This window comes from Juglans microcarpa x Juglans regia, chromosome 7D (genome assembly GCF_004785595.1).
Source record: "Juglans microcarpa x Juglans regia isolate MS1-56 chromosome 7D, Jm3101_v1.0, whole genome shotgun sequence".
Taxonomy (NCBI): domain Eukaryota; kingdom Viridiplantae; phylum Streptophyta; class Magnoliopsida; order Fagales; family Juglandaceae; genus Juglans; species Juglans microcarpa x Juglans regia.
The window spans coordinates 26,226,862-26,244,420 of record NC_054606.1 but is presented as its reverse complement, the minus strand read 5'-3'; the positions used below and the strand labels follow the sequence as shown (position 1 = coordinate 26,244,420).

The following is a 17,559-nucleotide window of genomic DNA, read 5'->3' as shown; positions in this document are numbered from 1 at the left end:
GGTACTTTACATCAGTGTGTTTGTTTATTTTAGACACTGCATCTATTATTCAAATAAATAAATAAATAAAAGCCCACCATAGGTATTTAGATAAGATACACCAGAGGTTTGCTGTCCTTTACTCCTTCTTAGACGGAGTATTGGGTTTGGTTAATTCTGTCTTGGATATAGTTGTGCTGTCTCTCAGACTTTAGGCCTGTAGAGGTTTGTAGCTAGGACTAGACCATGTCAGTCACGGTTGTGTGCTGGGGAGCTATTAATGTTGTAGTTGGTTTGTAATGTAGGTTTCAGGTCAAGTTTGTAATGTCTATTATTAATGAATGCAATATGTTTTTTTGCAAAAAAAAAAAAAAAAAAAAAAAAAAAAAGGGAAAGAAAAAAAGAAAAAGATAAGATACACCAACCTGGTAGTGCTACTTTTGTTGGAGGAAGTCGTTAGTACCGTTTGAACTTTGAACATCACCACTTGAAGTGAATAGCCTTAAGTTTGATGGCATTTGCTTTCCTTTCTAACAAGGAATGTCTGCTATCGAGTCTCCTCGTACCTCACCTTCGGCTTCTTATTAGATTTTATTATTATTATTATTATTTTTTTCAATTTCTTCTTTTATTATTTTTATCATTTTCATCAGCAATAATGAGAGGTCAAAAACTGTATGGCTGAAAGTGATTTATTTTACCCAGGAATGTGGACGATATAATACTCTTTATGTATCCAAAATGCAATGCTATTATTATTATTGCTTTTGAAAATACTATTTTTAATCTTCAAAATACTCTACTATTTGAAACATGAGTGAAGAAAGGTCAAAAGAGTTTAATTAAAAGAGATCTTCAACCGATATATTTTTGTCAAGTCAACAGCTTGTTTTAGGCCAACTAATTAAATAGAGTAATGTTAGGTACAAGTTTTAAATAGATAAATTTTATATAAATATTTTGTAAAAAAAGTAGATCCAACTAATAAAGAATATGGGGTTCCTGAATTTCAGGCTCGAGTTGAACGAGTCTTTGTGCTGCATGCATGCTCGTAATATTTATTGTCGGAGCGCACAAATTTAAATTATAGTAATAATGACAACAATAAATGATTTGGCCAGATTCCAATGTTCTAAAATTTCGATCTGAAATCTAGTACTTAAATTTCGTATGTCTGTTTTTACGGAAAAAAAGACATTTCCCATGAGCCCAAGGATAAGAATTAACCCCTATATATATATATGCATGCATGGTATTAGACGGCCTCGCTTTTGGCTCGGAATTCCTTCAAGTTGTTGATCAAATATTCAGGTTAGACTCTTTACCGTTCCATTCCTTTGCTCTTTCTTTCTTTCTTTCTTTCTTGTGATAAGACTTTTGTTTTTCTTCTTCCTTGGATAAAATTCTCTTTTCGAGTACGTACTTTGATAAAGATGTTTTTTTCATGTCACCTAAGATAGAATGAAACAAGTACCCATGCATTCATTCGATCTAAAAGCTAGGCTATTAATTAATTAATTCATTAATTATTATATCATGTACGTAGTAGTACTGCATGGAAAATATTCGATGTTAATTAATTTCTTGATATTTAACGATCTTGATCTAGTAGTCTGATATTATATTTTATTTTAATTTTTATCTAGTGATCTGCATATTCCTCTGATCTCATGTTATCTGCATGCATGCTGTACGACGTTTAATTACGATTTTAATTATTTTGTCTCTCGGCCATGATCAGCTTGTGTATGTGATTAAATTCAAAGTCAAAATTAATTGTCCTGAAATAATGAAAACTAATAGGACTAAAAAAACGATATATATATACAGGTAAAAAAATGTCTGTATAAAGCTAGCTAGCTAGCTAGGTTTACTTAATGTTTAAGATCAATATGATTTTCGATCCGGTCGTTGATTGATCAAATATACATGCACAATATTATATAATACACAGCTAATTAATTAATTGCAATATTAAATATATTATTTTTAATTCCCTGCATGCAGCAGGCCAGATTCATCCATCTAATTTTGCGAATGGCGGCCTGCACAAGGTGGAAAGTTTTATTTCCAGTACTAATTTTGTGCGTCTCCCTGCTGGGTATGGTTGTGTCTGTGAGTGGAGATGCAGCACTAATAAAAGATGTGTGCGGCAAAACTTCAAGGCCTTTCTATTGCAAAACGTGCTATGAATTTTACAGACAAAGCTCACAGGAGAATGTGAAATACCTTGGACGCACATCCATTCGGTGTGCTTACTCAGAGTTTGACATATTCCGATCCACTTTAGGTTCGCTTATGATTAATCCCAAAAACCTGGTGCCGGGGTTACAGAACGCATGCAATCATTGCCTTTTCAAGCTGGTGTCTGTGGATAAACAAATCAAGAGAGCACTTCAGAGCTGGCAGCAGGCACTTTATGCGAGCTCTAGCAGACAGATGTGGACTGCTGTCAACATTATCAATGATTGTGGCCGTGAACTGATGAAGTTCAATCTCCCCAAGTCTCTGGCAGACCAGCTAGTTGCACTTGGGGGTTTCTCTGAGGCCTCCGTTGGAGTCCTCAATCAAATTCACTGATTTGATCATGTATATATATATTATATAATATATACACATGTGCACTATCAAAAAAACCTGTTTCTTTTATAGATAATCATATAATATTACTCTCTATCGATCTGCAATAAACGAAAGTATTGTCCTTAATTTGCATGCATGTTCAAGATTACTGTCACTGTTTTTTGCCCTTTTCCTGTCAACATCATTTATGTTATTGTTGTCATGCATGCATGCAATTACTCGCAAAATAAGTTAATGATCCGTACGTATAGAGCTCAATCGTACGTGAAAGTTGAACGTGAAATTAATTTTTTCTGATATTTCTTAATTTGTTAGAGCCTGATCAACCAGTACTATGGTGTTGATCAATTCCCTTATCATAAACAAAATTATGTAAAATGAACTAATGATCTTATGTCTTTTCTCTGACACACACACACACACATATATATATATATATAACGTACGTGACGTTGACGATGATTTTTTAAATATCAATATTCATGTCTTTTTTACATGCATCCTCGCACTCGATTGTAATAGTATGATGAATACTGAATATGACATCAGTAGTACTACTATATACTTTTTTTTGTTAATAAATAAAATAGAGATCGACTAGAATGATCCTAAGTATACTTTACAATATGGTGCATATATACAAGAGGTACTGTGAGTGGCTGGGGGTGGAGGAGACGCTTTTTGTTCATGCACGATGAAATCTAGTACTCACGTCTTAAATAATCTTTCGAAAGCAAAGGATTAGTCATAGCATAACCTTGGTTCTTAAGAGAACCATAGGATATTCTTCTCTCCAAGCTTCAAAAACTTAATAGCTTTGATATGATTTTCCAAGAACTTTCATTAAGAGCAGCAATATTAGGCAAAAACAACAACTTTCACAATGAAAATTTATAAACTTCAATCACAACTTGCTAGGCCGAGAGATAGGTACGTGCGTAACACATATATATGACATGATCATGTTATATTGGATGAAGTAATAAGAAAAATACTCGGATGATCTGTGCATAAAAGTAGACCATGCATTGCATAGAGATTCTAGAACATCATTTTAGGCAACACAAGACCAGGGGCAGATAATTTTCCTCCATTTTTTTCTTTTCATTTTTCCCCTAAACTATGTAATTTTCATGGCTGGATGTATGCATGCATGGTCCCTCCCTTAATTTCTTATAAGCCCCTACAAGATTAATTCTAGAAACCACAATTATCGATGATCTGAACCATGAATATATATAGACAAACCGAGGAAACTGCATGCATCATGTATTAAAACAGAGAAGAGAAAAGTTGTAAGAAGATCTTGGCTCGGAGAGGAAGAATTCACTTTTATTCTTTATTATTCTTTTACAAGAAAGTCTGTTTATATATGCAAAGAAACAGGGTGGTAACCAATGAGAAAATTACACATCATACATCTAACACCTGTACACATCACATATAAATATATTACATATGTAATAGTCCCTCTCAAGATGATGTCTATATATTATGCACATTCATTTTGGATAACAAGGACTGAAAAAGCTTAGAACATAAAGGCCTGGTCATCAAATTAGCAACTTGGTGAACTGTAGCAACATGTAAATTAAGGTAGTTAAGGACCCTTCTTGTAGTTTTTCACGCACTAAATGACAATTTAACTCAATGTGTTTAGTACATTCATGATAAACTAGATTAGTTGCTATGAAAAGTGCAACTTGGTTATCACAAAAGAGAAGTGCTGGTTGAGGATGAAGTTGATGAAGATCAACAAGCAAGGCACGAATCCAAGTTATTTGACAAGCTGTATAGGCCATTGACTTATATTCAGCTTTTACAGAGGATCGAGAAAATGTATGTTGTTTCGTGGATTTTCAAGAAACAAGTGATTCACCAATAACAATATAATAGCCACTGATTAAACGACGAGTATTAGGGCAACTAGCCCAATCCGAGTCTAAAAAAGCCTTGATGTGAACATCAGAAGAAGCTGGGAAAAACAAACCCTGACCAGGTGCTAAGCTGAGATATCTAAGAATTCTTAAAGCAACTTGTAGATGTGGTACATTAGGATTGTGGAGAAATTGACTTAGATGATGGACTGGATATGTGATATCTGATATAGTATGAGAAAGATAAAGTAATCTACCAATTAATCTTCTATAAGCAGAAATATATGAAACTAACTCACATTCATCTTTCGATAATTTGGAATGAGTATCCACAGAAAAAAGGATTGGCTTAGCAGCAAGTAAAACATGATTGAAATCAACTCAAGAGTATATTTTCTTTGAAACAAAGAAATACCTTTCTGTGAACGTGCAATCTCCATCCCAAGAAAAACCTTGGCAGGATCCAAGTCTTTCAATTTAAATTAAGCACTTAAGGATGCTTTTACAAAATCAATAGAAGATAAGTCACTAATAGCAAGAAGAATACCATCCATATAAACCAATAAGGCCACAAATGAGTTGCCTTCCCTTTTAGTGAACAATAAGTAGTCTGCCTTAGATTGTGAGAAACCAATGTCAAACAAAACATATGTAAATTTCTAATTCCATTGCTTAGATGCTTGTTTCAATCCATACAAGAATTTTGTAGTTTGCATAGTCTTGTGTCCCCCTTACTAAGATAACAAGGAGGTGTTTTCATGTAAATTTCGGGCAAGTTTGGGGCATGGTATGAGACATAAATTTTTTATCTCATCTCATCTTATTTTCAAATATAATTCAAATACAAAATTTTCAAACTAATCATTAAAACTTTTTCAAATTAATCATTACAATTTTTTCAAATTTTTAAATAATAATAAAAAAATTCCAACTTTTTTAAATCCCGAACAAAAATAATATTATAAGACTATATTCTTACAATATTTTAACTTTATAATATTTTTTATTCAACTTTTTCTCTTTCCTTTCTCAAAACTTAAAAAAATACTCAACTCAAACTTCTCACTACTATTCACAAACTATTTTACTACCATTCACAAAATTCTCATCTCATCTCACTCTTCAAACGAGCCCTCTTCCATATAAGAATTATGGGTGCTACCCGCCCCCTGCCCTCGCATGGGTGGGGGTGTCAAAATTTTTCCCTTACTCTGACCCTGCCCATGTGGGAACGGGGTACCCCGTCCTTTCGTCAGGGTGTGGGGGTGGACCCCCATCTGTCTGCCCCCTCGTGTCCCTACTGGGCCTTAGGCCCAGCTCATTTTTCTGGGCCCTAAATGACACATAATCTATTTTTGGGCCACTTTGGGCCCATAATCCATTTTGGGCCACTTTGGGCCCAAAATTTAACTAAAAAAGTAAATATATTTAAAAATTGAAAAAATATATACATAAATATAGATAGAACTATTAACTATATACTAAATTTCAACTATTAACTAATTAAGTAATAATCATCACTAAGACACTAAACTATTACAAATTACAATTTACAATTATACAAATTAAGAGTCTAAGAGAACTAATAAACTTAAACTATTACAATATTACAAACTCCTCTAAAAATATTAAATATTAATAATTGTACTATTAACTATTGTAGCAACATTACACTTAATTGTAAATTAACAATTATAACTCATAACTTTTCAATTTGATCAATTTGGGATGGCGCTGTGGCGGTAAGTTCATTGAGTGGTGAGTTGTGTCGACTGCTGTGAGACTAAAAATCAAGATCATAAACGTTAATAAGTTATAAAACTTGAAAGACTGAAATATTAATAAGTTAAAAATAAAACAAATTAGAATTATAAAGTTATAAAATGAAACAAAAATTTAAAAAATTAAAATACAAAATATTAAAAGTACTAACCAAGATGAGATTGGGATTGGGCAATTGGAATTTGAGATGAAGATGAGGCAGATGAGCATAGATCGGTCATTAGGATTAGGCATATGTATATTGAGAATATAAAAGCTAAAAAACATACAGGCAAAATAATTAGATACTAAAATAAGATATAAAATTATAAATACAAAAAACAAATAAAGGACAAATTGTGCAAACCATGGCAATGGTGGGTCCAATACAAAATCATACTGCATCGGAAGTAGCCGTAGACGCCGTCTCATGTATCACTATAATAATAAAATTTGAAATGAAATTAATGAATATCAATTAAATGAAAATAAATAAATTAATAAGAAATTAGAAAATGAACTTAAAATAAATACCAGATCCAGGCTGATCGCCACTCTCCTCCTCGACGACGGCCTCCTCATACTCAAGAACATTCGGAATATGAATTGGAGTTCCTTTGATCCAATTCTGCGTGCAAATCAAAGCCTCCACAGTGGTACGAGCTAATGAACTCCGAAATGAATCCAATACACGCCCTCCAGTGCTAAAGGCCGACTCTGAGGCTACGGTGCTAACAGGGATAGCCAAAAAACTGCGGGCTATCTCTCCAAGGATGGGATACTTCACGACATTCACCTTCAACCAACTTAATATATCGAAGTCTCGTGAAAATGGTATTACCTCCGCTGCTAAGTATTTGTCTACCTCTGACTGAGCCTTTACATAACTCCGCATTAAGGGGGTCTTCTCAAACCTCTCACCTCAGTCCAATCTACGTCTTTTTCCACTATCGACTTCTTGAACCGGTGTGGGGGTAGGTGTAGGTGCCTCAATATTACCACCCCGCAGGACGGTAAACTCATCAAATAATCTACTAAGGGTTTCCCGAACCCCTGCTGCAATAAGCTCCGCCCATGCTTGCCCGTACGCAAAGCCCAATCCAAATACCATGCCATCCACCTTAAACCTCGGGTCAAGGACGACAGCTACATATAACAAAATATTAGCCCTAGTAAAATCTCCCCAATACTTGTCGTACTTTGACCTCATAACCAATGCCATCTCCCGCAGCCTATAGTGACCACCCGCGACCATGTCATCTAATTCTTCTTTTATCTTACATATTTGCTGACAGAATTGATGGGATGTAGGGTACAAAGTTTCAGATATCGTCGTGGTGACATCATAAAAAAGCCTCAAAAACTCTACAAAAATAGATACAATCTTCCAATCATCATCTATGGGTTTCTTCAATCCCCCGTGATCATCAAAATATTTAACATATTGGATGTCTTTATCACCAAATAGTGCAAATGCCAACCTATATCCTTGGGCCGCCTCCAACATAAAAAATGTTGAGTTCCATTGTGTAGGCATATCAGTACAAAGACCCTTCTTGGATGTTAGGCTTGCCGATCTTAAAGCAATCTTGAATTTCTCCAACCTCGAAGGAGAAGATCTCTCCCATCTCACAGCAGTCCTGACTCGAGCAATCGAGTCATGAAGATCCCTCAAACCATCAGTAACAATAAGATTCAGAATATGTGCCACATATCTCACATGCAGACACTCACCACCCAAGATTGTCTTATTTGCCTCTTTAAGATAGGTCTTTAGGTCTCCCAATGCGACATCATTAGACGAGGCATTATCAACTGTGATTGTAAGAACTCGGGTCAACCCTCACTCCTTTATTGCGGCCTCTAAGGCATTCCCAATTGTCTTACCCTTATGATCGGTGATTTGATAAAATTTTATAATTTTCTTATGCAATGTCCAATTACAATCAACAAAATGCATAGTTAAAGACATATAATTAAAATTTTGAACTGATGTCCAATTATCAATGGTAAGGCAAACAAATTGACCGGCCAATTCACCCCTCAACTTCTCTTTTTCAGACCAAAAATATTTTTTTTACATCATTTGCAACCGTGTGGCGAGAAGGAATATTAAACCTTGGTTCCAAGTAGAGAGCAAACGCTCAGAACTCTTTCCCATCAACAACTTGAAAATGTAGCTCGTCCATGATGACCATACGAGCTAGGTGTCTTCTACACTTATCGGGATCATACTTAGTATACCCCCTCAAAGTTGCACCCCCACTAGTCCCATCCGCCATTTTTTGAAGTCCAATTTCTAGCCTAGATTGGCTCTTCTCTTGTAATGATCTTAATATTGGACTCTTTTTACATTGCTCTTCTAAGTGCACCTTTAATTGTGAGGTGCCATGTTTACTATAATGACATCCATAGATTTTTCCACAGTGGTTACACTTGGTTTGGAGGTTATTGGGGTCACCACCCTCTAATTTGGTCAAATGAGCCCAAACTATAGAATCAGGTTTCTTGTTGGGCTTGGGGGCTAGGCAAGGTGCCGTAGGGGTAAGTGTTGGGCCAGGGGTAGGGGTAGGTGTAGGGGTAGGGGTACCCTGGGCATGAAAATGAGAGCTCGCACTAGAAACTGCTGGCATATTCATGAACTCAAGCAAACAATAAATTTGAAATTAAAGCAAACATAGCAACATAGCAAACAATTAACATCCAAGCATTAACATATATATTGAAAGTTGGAAGATCAAACATCAATGATCAAACATAAAAGTTGTAAAAACAATGAAATACCCAATTAAAATGAGTTATAAAAGTTGTAAAAAAAATGAATTGCCAAATTAAAATGGGTTATAAAAGTTGTAAAAAAATTGAAATACCCATAAAAGTTGTAAAAAAAATTAAATACCCAATTAAAATGGGTTATAAAAGTTGTAAAAAAAATTAAATACCCAATTAATGATCAAATCTTATCCCACATTAATGAAAATCCTCAAAATTTAATTAATAGCTTAAAGTGTAAATTGATAATTTTGGTAAAAAACTAAGAAAGTATTGATAGTAATTGGAATGTATAATATATATATTTTTTAACCTAAGATTAGTTTATTACTATCAGTTTAATAGCTCAAAATTTAGTATTGATAGTAATTGGAACCCTAATCCAAAACCCTAAAATAATTTAGGGTGAATAGAAACCCTTGAAACCCCTAAATTATTTTAGGGCATTCCGAAAAAAATGAAAAAAATAAACCAATCATGGAGAGATTCACACACGAACACATTGTACACATTGTTCATCAACCATTCAAACCAGTGAACCACATGCACAATCAAGTCTCCACAGCACACAATTCACAAATCCCATCTTCCATCTCTGATTAAACCCCATCTTTCCTCCAATCTCCATTCCATAAAATAAATATCACAAAAAATTGTAGTAGATTTAGGGTTTCTTACCTTTGGCGACGGAGATGAAGACGAAGTCAAGGAAGGCTGCGACGACGGCTACGATGATGGCGAGAGAGAGAAAGAGAGAGAGAGAGAGAGAGAGAATCGAGTGGGAGGGTAATCTCGCCAGGGGGGATTCTAAACAAAAATAAAACGATGCCATTTTGCCATTGATGAAATGGCGTCGTTTCGTTATGGGTTATTATATATATATATATATACTTATATATATATATATATATATAATACGGGGTGGGGCGAGGGATTTGTGGGGCGGGGGTTACCCCTATGCCGCCCCCGCTTTGGGGATCAGATACGGGCGGGGCCACCCGCCCCTCGAATCTGATGGACGGGGTGCTTCGCCTCGTTGAACGGGGGCGGAGTGGAAGCGGGGCGAGGCAGTGGGGGCGGGGCCCTGCTGCCCACCCCTAATAAGATTACATTATTGACATCTAAATGAAAAAAAATGCCAATTATGAATGGCAGCAAGAGACAACACACATATGATTGTAACCATTTTTGCAACAAGTGAGAAAGTTAAAAAAAAAAAATCTAAGCCTTCCTTTTGAGTATACCATTTGGCAACAAGTCTTGCCTTATGTCCCTCAATAAAACCATCAACATTGTGTTTAATTTTATAGACTCACTTGCAACCTATAAGAATTTTGTTTTGAGGGAATGTTGTAAGAACCCAAGTGTTATTAGATTCTAGTGCAGATAATTTTGCAGACATAACATCTTGCCAATGAGAATGCTTAACAACTTGGTGATAAAAGGTATGTAACACCCCGTATTTTGGTATATTTTTAATTGAAGGAATATTTTTAATAATTTAAATATTGGTTCTCTTATTTTAAGTTTTTCAGATTTTTAGTGGGTTTATTTTTATGATTATTAATTTGTGAAAATTAATTTGGTGTGTTTTTTAATATTAATTATTGTTATTCATTTAAATTACTCTTGATGTTAAATTAGTTTATTGTTGGGTTTAATTATTTTATTTTCATTTAACCATTACGTTTAGATTATTTTATTTAACTTTCTGTTTTGAAATAATTTTCGTTGGATTATTTTTTGTGACCCAAGATGTGAGGATTGGACCTCATTTCTTTTCCCCACTTTTCTTTTTCTCTTTTTCTTTCCTCTTTCTTTCCTTTCTTCCCCTGCTTTTCCTTCCCGCGCGCGACGTCCTTCTCCCTCTTCCCCGTGCGTTTTTTTTTGTCCACTGCCACCGTGCGCCACCCGTGTTCGTCACTACTCAGCCCACGACCTTCCCCACCCTCTGGCGACAGCATCCCTTCAATCCCAGCCTCTCTCGCACCGCCGTTTGTCCCCACGTACGACACAAAGCCGCGGCACCTATTGTGTTCGTGCGCCGCCGCGCGCCACCTCCGGCCACCATTTCGTCACCACTTCATCCTTGACCTTATAGCAACCCAATGCACCCATCCTTAGCTTCGATCCGTCACCGGTGAAGCTCCACCATCAACATTTCCATTTTGGGCTTTTTGGTCTTCAACCACCCTTTGTGCCGCCACCCACGGCCAACGACCACCACCATTTGCTTCACCGACATCCCTAAGCCCTACCCTATCAATTTCGAGTCTTGGTTTGTCCCTGTTCAAAAGTGGGTTTTTGAGACCCACGGCCTTGTGCATTCTCTCACTGTTACATTGCTGTGCCGCCACCTTTTGCACCTTCATGATCCTTCGGAAATTATAATATAGCACTGTAAGTAATTTTTCAAAGAACTTTCATGATTTAAATGTATTTTTGTACTAACTCATTTTTACTGTGAACTGGTTGGTTATGCCGGACTGAGTCCGAGGAGTAAGGGGGTCGGATGGATTGGAGAATGGAGTTGTTTGTGTGATTGGGTATATTGGGATTTGTTGGTTGTTGGATATTGTGTTGTTTCATGTACATGACATATTTGCACGCATGTTCATGTTTATAAATGAAAACTGGGTTTTCGTGTAATTGCATTCATGTTCATGTGTATTTTATGAAAATTGAGTTTTCATGTGAGAATGGATTTTGGGTGCGTGTGTATAACGACCCCAAACCGAGATGGGGCATTATCTCGGTGGAGCTCCTCTGGTCACTTGGGAGCTGAATATATTGAGTGACGTCCCCTGAGTTGTCGCTGGGAGACAATGGGATCGAACGGGATGGTCTCGTGCTGACTTTGTGGCCCCTCTTCTGGCAGGGGCTAGAGGTTACTTGGCCACGTACGCGCTGGGCGCGAAACTGGGCATTGCTCGTTGCGTAGGGGATGCTTGGCTACGTATGCGCTGGGCACGGAACTAGGCATCGCTACGAAGTCAGGACGTGCGGATGGTCCCTAGGGGAGATCATGGTGCATATGGTAATAATGAATTAATGGGTTGTTTTCTAGGAAAATAGCGTGTGTTGAATAAAATGATTTTGTGTGGGTCATTTTCTGGAAAAATGACGGTTTATTATTTTTGGGCCAAAATGAGATTTTGGCGTGTGTGGAAAATATTCATTTTCAGGAAAAATGATGTTTTGGACATAATGCATATTTCATCATATGCATGCATTATTATTGGTGGCATTAATGCATTTTTATTCTCGAGGGTTGTTTGGTTTATACTTACCTGCGGTACCATTTATGGTAACGCAGATTTCGATGCAGATGATGTTGAGGGTGAGCCTGAGGATTCGACTTCGCTAGAAGAGTGATCTAGGATCACTCGTTCTTATGTTGGACTTGTATTATATTTTATTTTGGGATTACTGTATAATTTCTTTTTAAACGTTTTACTTATATAAATTTGTATTAAAAATTCTAGTACTTAGTTGACTTACTTAAATTATCCGCTGCGTTGTTTATTGTACACTGTTGCATGTGCACACACTTGGCACTATCGTTGGGATGCGTGGGCTTGTTGTCATCATCTGGGTGTCTCGATTCCCTTGTTCTCGTACTTGGGGGTCGGGGGCGCCACAAGGTAGGTTCCAAATCAGAAGATATAGCTATAGTAAAGGCTCAATGTGATGGAGACAATTTAGAGTAAGATAGTACATCAGAAATGTTATATTTGTTACCTGAATATAGAGCAGAATCTTAAAAAAATGTAGGAGAGCTAGAACCAGTCAATTTACAATGATAACTTTGCAGGTATCCAGGTGTCTTATGCTGTCGATTTGACCTTCTAAGAGGTGGAAAATAAATTTCATCATGTACAGACGAGATATTTATAGTGTCTGAAGTAATTGGATCAACAAAATTTGTTTGAGATTGAAGAGGTTTAGAATATGTGAAGCTTTCAGTACAATCAGAAATGAATTTAGGAAAAACAACATGATTTTCCATAGATATTGGCAAGTTAGGATTTGAAGAAATGGACTGAGAACGAAAAGGAAAAATAGATTCAAGAAAAATTACATCTCTGGAAACAAAAAATGTATGAGATTTGATATCAAAAAGTTTATATCCTTGTGTACCAAAAGGATATTATACAAAAATACATTTTCTTGCTCTAGGAGAAAATTTTATTGTGTTTTGGGTAAGAGTGGAAGCATAACCCAAACAACGAAAATTCCTCATGAAGTGGTTGTATGATGGAATTGAGTTGTAAAAGATCTCATGTGGAGATTTATTGTTTAGGATTGAGGATGGAATACGATTTATAAGATAAGTGGCAGTAAGGATACATTCTCCCAAAAAAGTTAAGGGTACATTTGACTGAAATGTTAATGCTCTTGCTACATTTAGTAAGTGCTGATGTTTTCTTTCAACTATAGAATTTTGTTGAGGTGTCTCTACACATGAGACTTGATAAATGATTCCTCTTGAGGAGAAAAAATTTTTCATTTTAAATTCTAAGCCATTATCTCTTCTTACATATTGTACTTTTGTTCTGAATTGTGTGTCAATGATTGTATAAGGAAATGAGTAGTCCTAACTTCAGACTTTAATTTCATCAAATAAACCCAGGTAGACCTAGAATGATCATCAAACAATAGTAAGAAAATATTTAGAACCAATATTGGCATCATTCTTCAAATTTGGAATGGAGTATTAGGCCAAATTGACACTTTACATCAGTGTGTTTGTTTATTTTAGACACTGCATCTACTATTCAAATAAGTAAATAAAAGCCCATTGTTAATGCCAAAAATTGATCAATAGACCGGAAATGAAGAACGAGTCATCCCCTATCGACGTTGGTGATTCGGGCTTCGATACGGTATTTTTCGCGTTCATCCATGAAATAAATAATAAATAAGCAAATAAAAGTAAATAAAGGGAGACACAAGAATTTACGTGGTTCGGCATAAAAGCTTACGTCCACGGGTTGTTGGGGGCAAAATCCACTATATCAGATGATGATTTTACAATGTCTCGTAGCCTCACATGTCGCTCAATACAATGGAAGAATTTAGTCTCAGGAGAGTTCCTCTAAAGAATTGGTGGAGAGTGAACGGAGTGAGCATCCCAAATTTGTGGGGGAGTGGCTCCTTATATAGAGGTTATTTCCTTGGAGTGATAGAGTCCAACTTGACTTGTGATATCTTTTCCGTTTAAGAGTCTGAGCCAACTTCTTTGTCTTATCTCTTTTCTGCATGATCTCTTGACTTTATCTCTTCCCTTAGTGATAGATTTCTAGAGGGTTTGACCCAGTCAATTTAATCCCCTTGATTCTTAAGGTAACTTGTTTATTTGGAAGGCCTTGAGAATCTTCAAGTCAACTGTGGTGGAGGCAACCTGTAGAAAAAGAAATTCTGGTAGTTGGTTCATAGTTTTTCATTGTTATGCAATGGAGATCTCCATAAGTGGTCCTCAAGATGAAATTGTAAAATTTGTAGTAAGGGCCTTCAAGGATGGGCCTTTGTGAAGTTTGTTTGTAAGAAAATTTGCATAGTGATTGTATGTGAATGTTTATCGTTAGTAAAGTGCATATATTTTTGTGCCCGTTGATCGTTTTGGGTTTTCAGCAGCCTCAGTGGATTTTGCCCCATGTTGTGATTTTTTTTGTTGGTGTTTCTCCGTTTTGATGTAGATGTAAGAATTTGCTTGTAGTATCCCGCGCTTGAGTGGTCAGGGTGCCCGTCGACCCCCTCGATCCATCTTAGGCAGTTGCTGAGCCCGTCGACTCGTTCCCGAAGGAGACACTTGGATGTGAGTGTAGCGGGAGATCCCTCGACCGTTTTAACCTTTAAGTAATAGGCTAGTTGGAGATCCCTCGACCACATCACCTCTTGGCGATAAGTTGTTAACAAGAGATCCCTCACCCGTTTTAACCCTTAAGTATTAGGCTAGTGGGCGATCCCTCGACCACGTCACCTTTTGACGAGAATGTGTTAATAGGAGATCCCTCGACCGTTTTAACCTTTAAATAATAGGCTAGTGGGAGATCTCTTGACCACATCACCTTTTGACGAGAAGGTGTTAACGAGAGACCCCTCGACCACGTCACCTGTGATACCCCGTATTTTAGTATATTTTAACTAAATGATTATTTTAATTAATTTAAATATTGATTCTCTTGTTTTAAAATTCATTGGATTTTTCGTTGGTTTATTTCATGATTTTTAAGTTGTGAAATTTATTTTGGTGTGCTTTCTTAATATTTAATATTGTTTCTCATTTAAATTGTTCTTTAATTTAAATTAGTTGTTTGTGGGTTTTAAAATTATTGTGTTGTTGGATTTAATTATTTTATTTTACTTAGTCTTTGTGTTTAAATTGTTTTATTTAAATTTATTGTTTTGAAATAATTTTCGTTGTATCATTTTGTGTGACCCAAGATGTGGAGATTGTACCTCATTTCTTTTCCTCACTTTTTCTTTTTCTCTTTTTCTTTTTCTTCTTTTTCTTTTTCTTCTCTTTTTTTTTTTCTCCTTATTTCTCCCTGCTTCCTCCCGCGCGTGACTTCTCCCTCTCTTTCTCCCTGTCCGTGAGCCGTCCACCTAGCGTCGCCGTGCGCCACCCATCTCCATCACCGCCCCTCCCATTCTTCTCCCCACCGTCCGGCGACCTCACCTCCCAATTTCCAGCTCCTCTCGCACCGCTGTGGGCCTCCATGCACGGTTTGAAGCCGTAGCTTTCTCTTCGCTCTAGTGCCGCCGTCGCGCCACCACCGGCCACCATCTTTTCACCACATCTTCCTCGACCTCCTAGCAACCTAATGCACCCATCCTCAGCCCCGATTTGCCATCGGTGAAGCACATTCATCAACATTTTCGATTTGAACATTTTGGAATTTAACTGCCCTCTATGCCGCCACCCACGACCAACCACCACTACCATTAACTTCACCGACATCCCTAAGCTCTTCCCTATCAATCTCGAGTCTTAGTTTGTTCCTATTCAAAAGTGAGTTTTTAAGACCTACGACCACAGTGCATTTTGCACTATTACGTTGCTGTGCCGCCACCTTTTGCACCTCCGTGATCCTTCGGAAATTATATTATAGCACTGTAAGTATTTTCCTAAATAACCTTTGAGATTTAAATATATTTTTGCGCTAACTCATTTATTTACTGTGATTGGTTGGTTGTGCTGGACTGAGTCCGAGGAGTAAGGGGGTCAGTTGGATTGGAGGATGTAGTTGTTTGTGTGAGTGGTTTATATTGGGATTTGTTGGTTGTTGGACATTGATGTTGTGTCTTGTACATTGCATGTTTGCACGCATGTTCATGTTTGTAAATGAAACCTAGATTTTAGTGTGATTGCATTTATGTTTATGTGCATGCTTGAAATATTGGATTTTCATGTGAGAGAAAGGAAAGAGATTGTAGGGATGGTGGTAAGCAGGGATGGTGATAAAGTCCCGCCTGTGATTCCTGCCTACGGTACATGCGGTAGGGATGGTGGTAAGCAAGGATGGTGGTTGTGTCCCGCTTGTGATTCCCGTTTATGATGCATGCGGTAGGGATGGTGGTATAGTCCCGCCTGTGATTCCCGCCTACAGTGCTCTGATAAGTATTCATTGTGTAGAAAGGAACTGTAGGGATGGTGGTAAGCAGTGATGGTGGTAGAGTCCCGCCTACGGTGTACGCGGTAGGGATGATGGTTGTGTCCTGCCTGTGATTCCCCACTATGGTGCACGCGGTAGGGATGGTGGTATAGTCCCGCCTACGATTCCCGCCTACAGTGTCCGAGAAATGGTAGGATTTTGTGTAAACCACTTTTTGAGAAATTGATGGATTATATCTTGGGCCAAAATGGGTTTTTGGTGTGTGTTAAAAAATATTCATTTTCAAGAAAAATGATATTTTGAGGCTAAGGCATATTTTATTATGTGCATGCATGTTGGTTGCATTAATGCATTTTTTATCTCGTTGGTTGTTTGGATTATTACTTACCTGCGGTACCGTTTTATGTTACCGTAGATTTTGATGCAGATGAGGACGAAAAGCCTCAGGAATTGGCTCCGTGAAGGGAATGACATGTGGTTGCTTTTGGATTATGGAATTTGTTTCCCACTCTTGTATGTATATGAATTGTATTATATTTTTAATAGATAACTGTATAACTTTTTAACGACTATTTATTTTGGATATTTGTATTAAACGATTCTGGTACTTAGTTAACTATTTTTAATTTATCCGCTGCGACTTTTGTGGTGCACTTGTTGCTTGTTGCGCACACTTGAGCACTTATCGTTGGGATGTGTGACCCGTGTTGTCATTATCCCGACGTCACGATTCTCGTATTTCCGTACGTGGGAGTCGGGGCGTCACATCACCTGTTAACGGGAGATCCCTCGACCGTTTTAACCTTTAAGTATTAGGCTAGTGGGAGATCCCTCGACCATTTCACCTTTTGCCGAGAAGGTGTCAACGGGAGATACCTCGACCGTTTTACTTTTAAGTATTAGGCCAGTAGGAGATCCCTCGACCACGTCACATTTTGGTGAGAAGGTGTCAACGGAAGATCCCTCGA

General features: G+C 37.2%; 1 protein-coding gene across 2 annotated transcripts; it reads left to right on the top strand.

Annotated features, from left to right (window-relative positions):
- Positions 1-1,215: 1,215 nt before the first annotated feature.
- Positions 1,216-2,827, top strand: LOC121240088. 2 transcript variants are annotated; one of them, XM_041137555.1, is made up of 2 exons: positions 1,216-1,290; positions 1,990-2,827. In XM_041137555.1, the coding sequence occupies exon 2, from the start codon at positions 2,017-2,019 to the stop codon at positions 2,557-2,559; it is 543 nt and encodes a 180-aa protein (XP_040993489.1). In that variant the 5' UTR covers positions 1,216-1,290; positions 1,990-2,016; the 3' UTR covers positions 2,560-2,827. The 2 variants fall into 2 exon arrangements, with proteins under 2 accessions (XP_040993489.1, XP_040993488.1); XM_041137554.1 differs by having other exon boundaries at positions 1,216-1,291; positions 1,986-2,827.
- Positions 2,828-17,559: the final 14,732 nt, after the last annotated feature.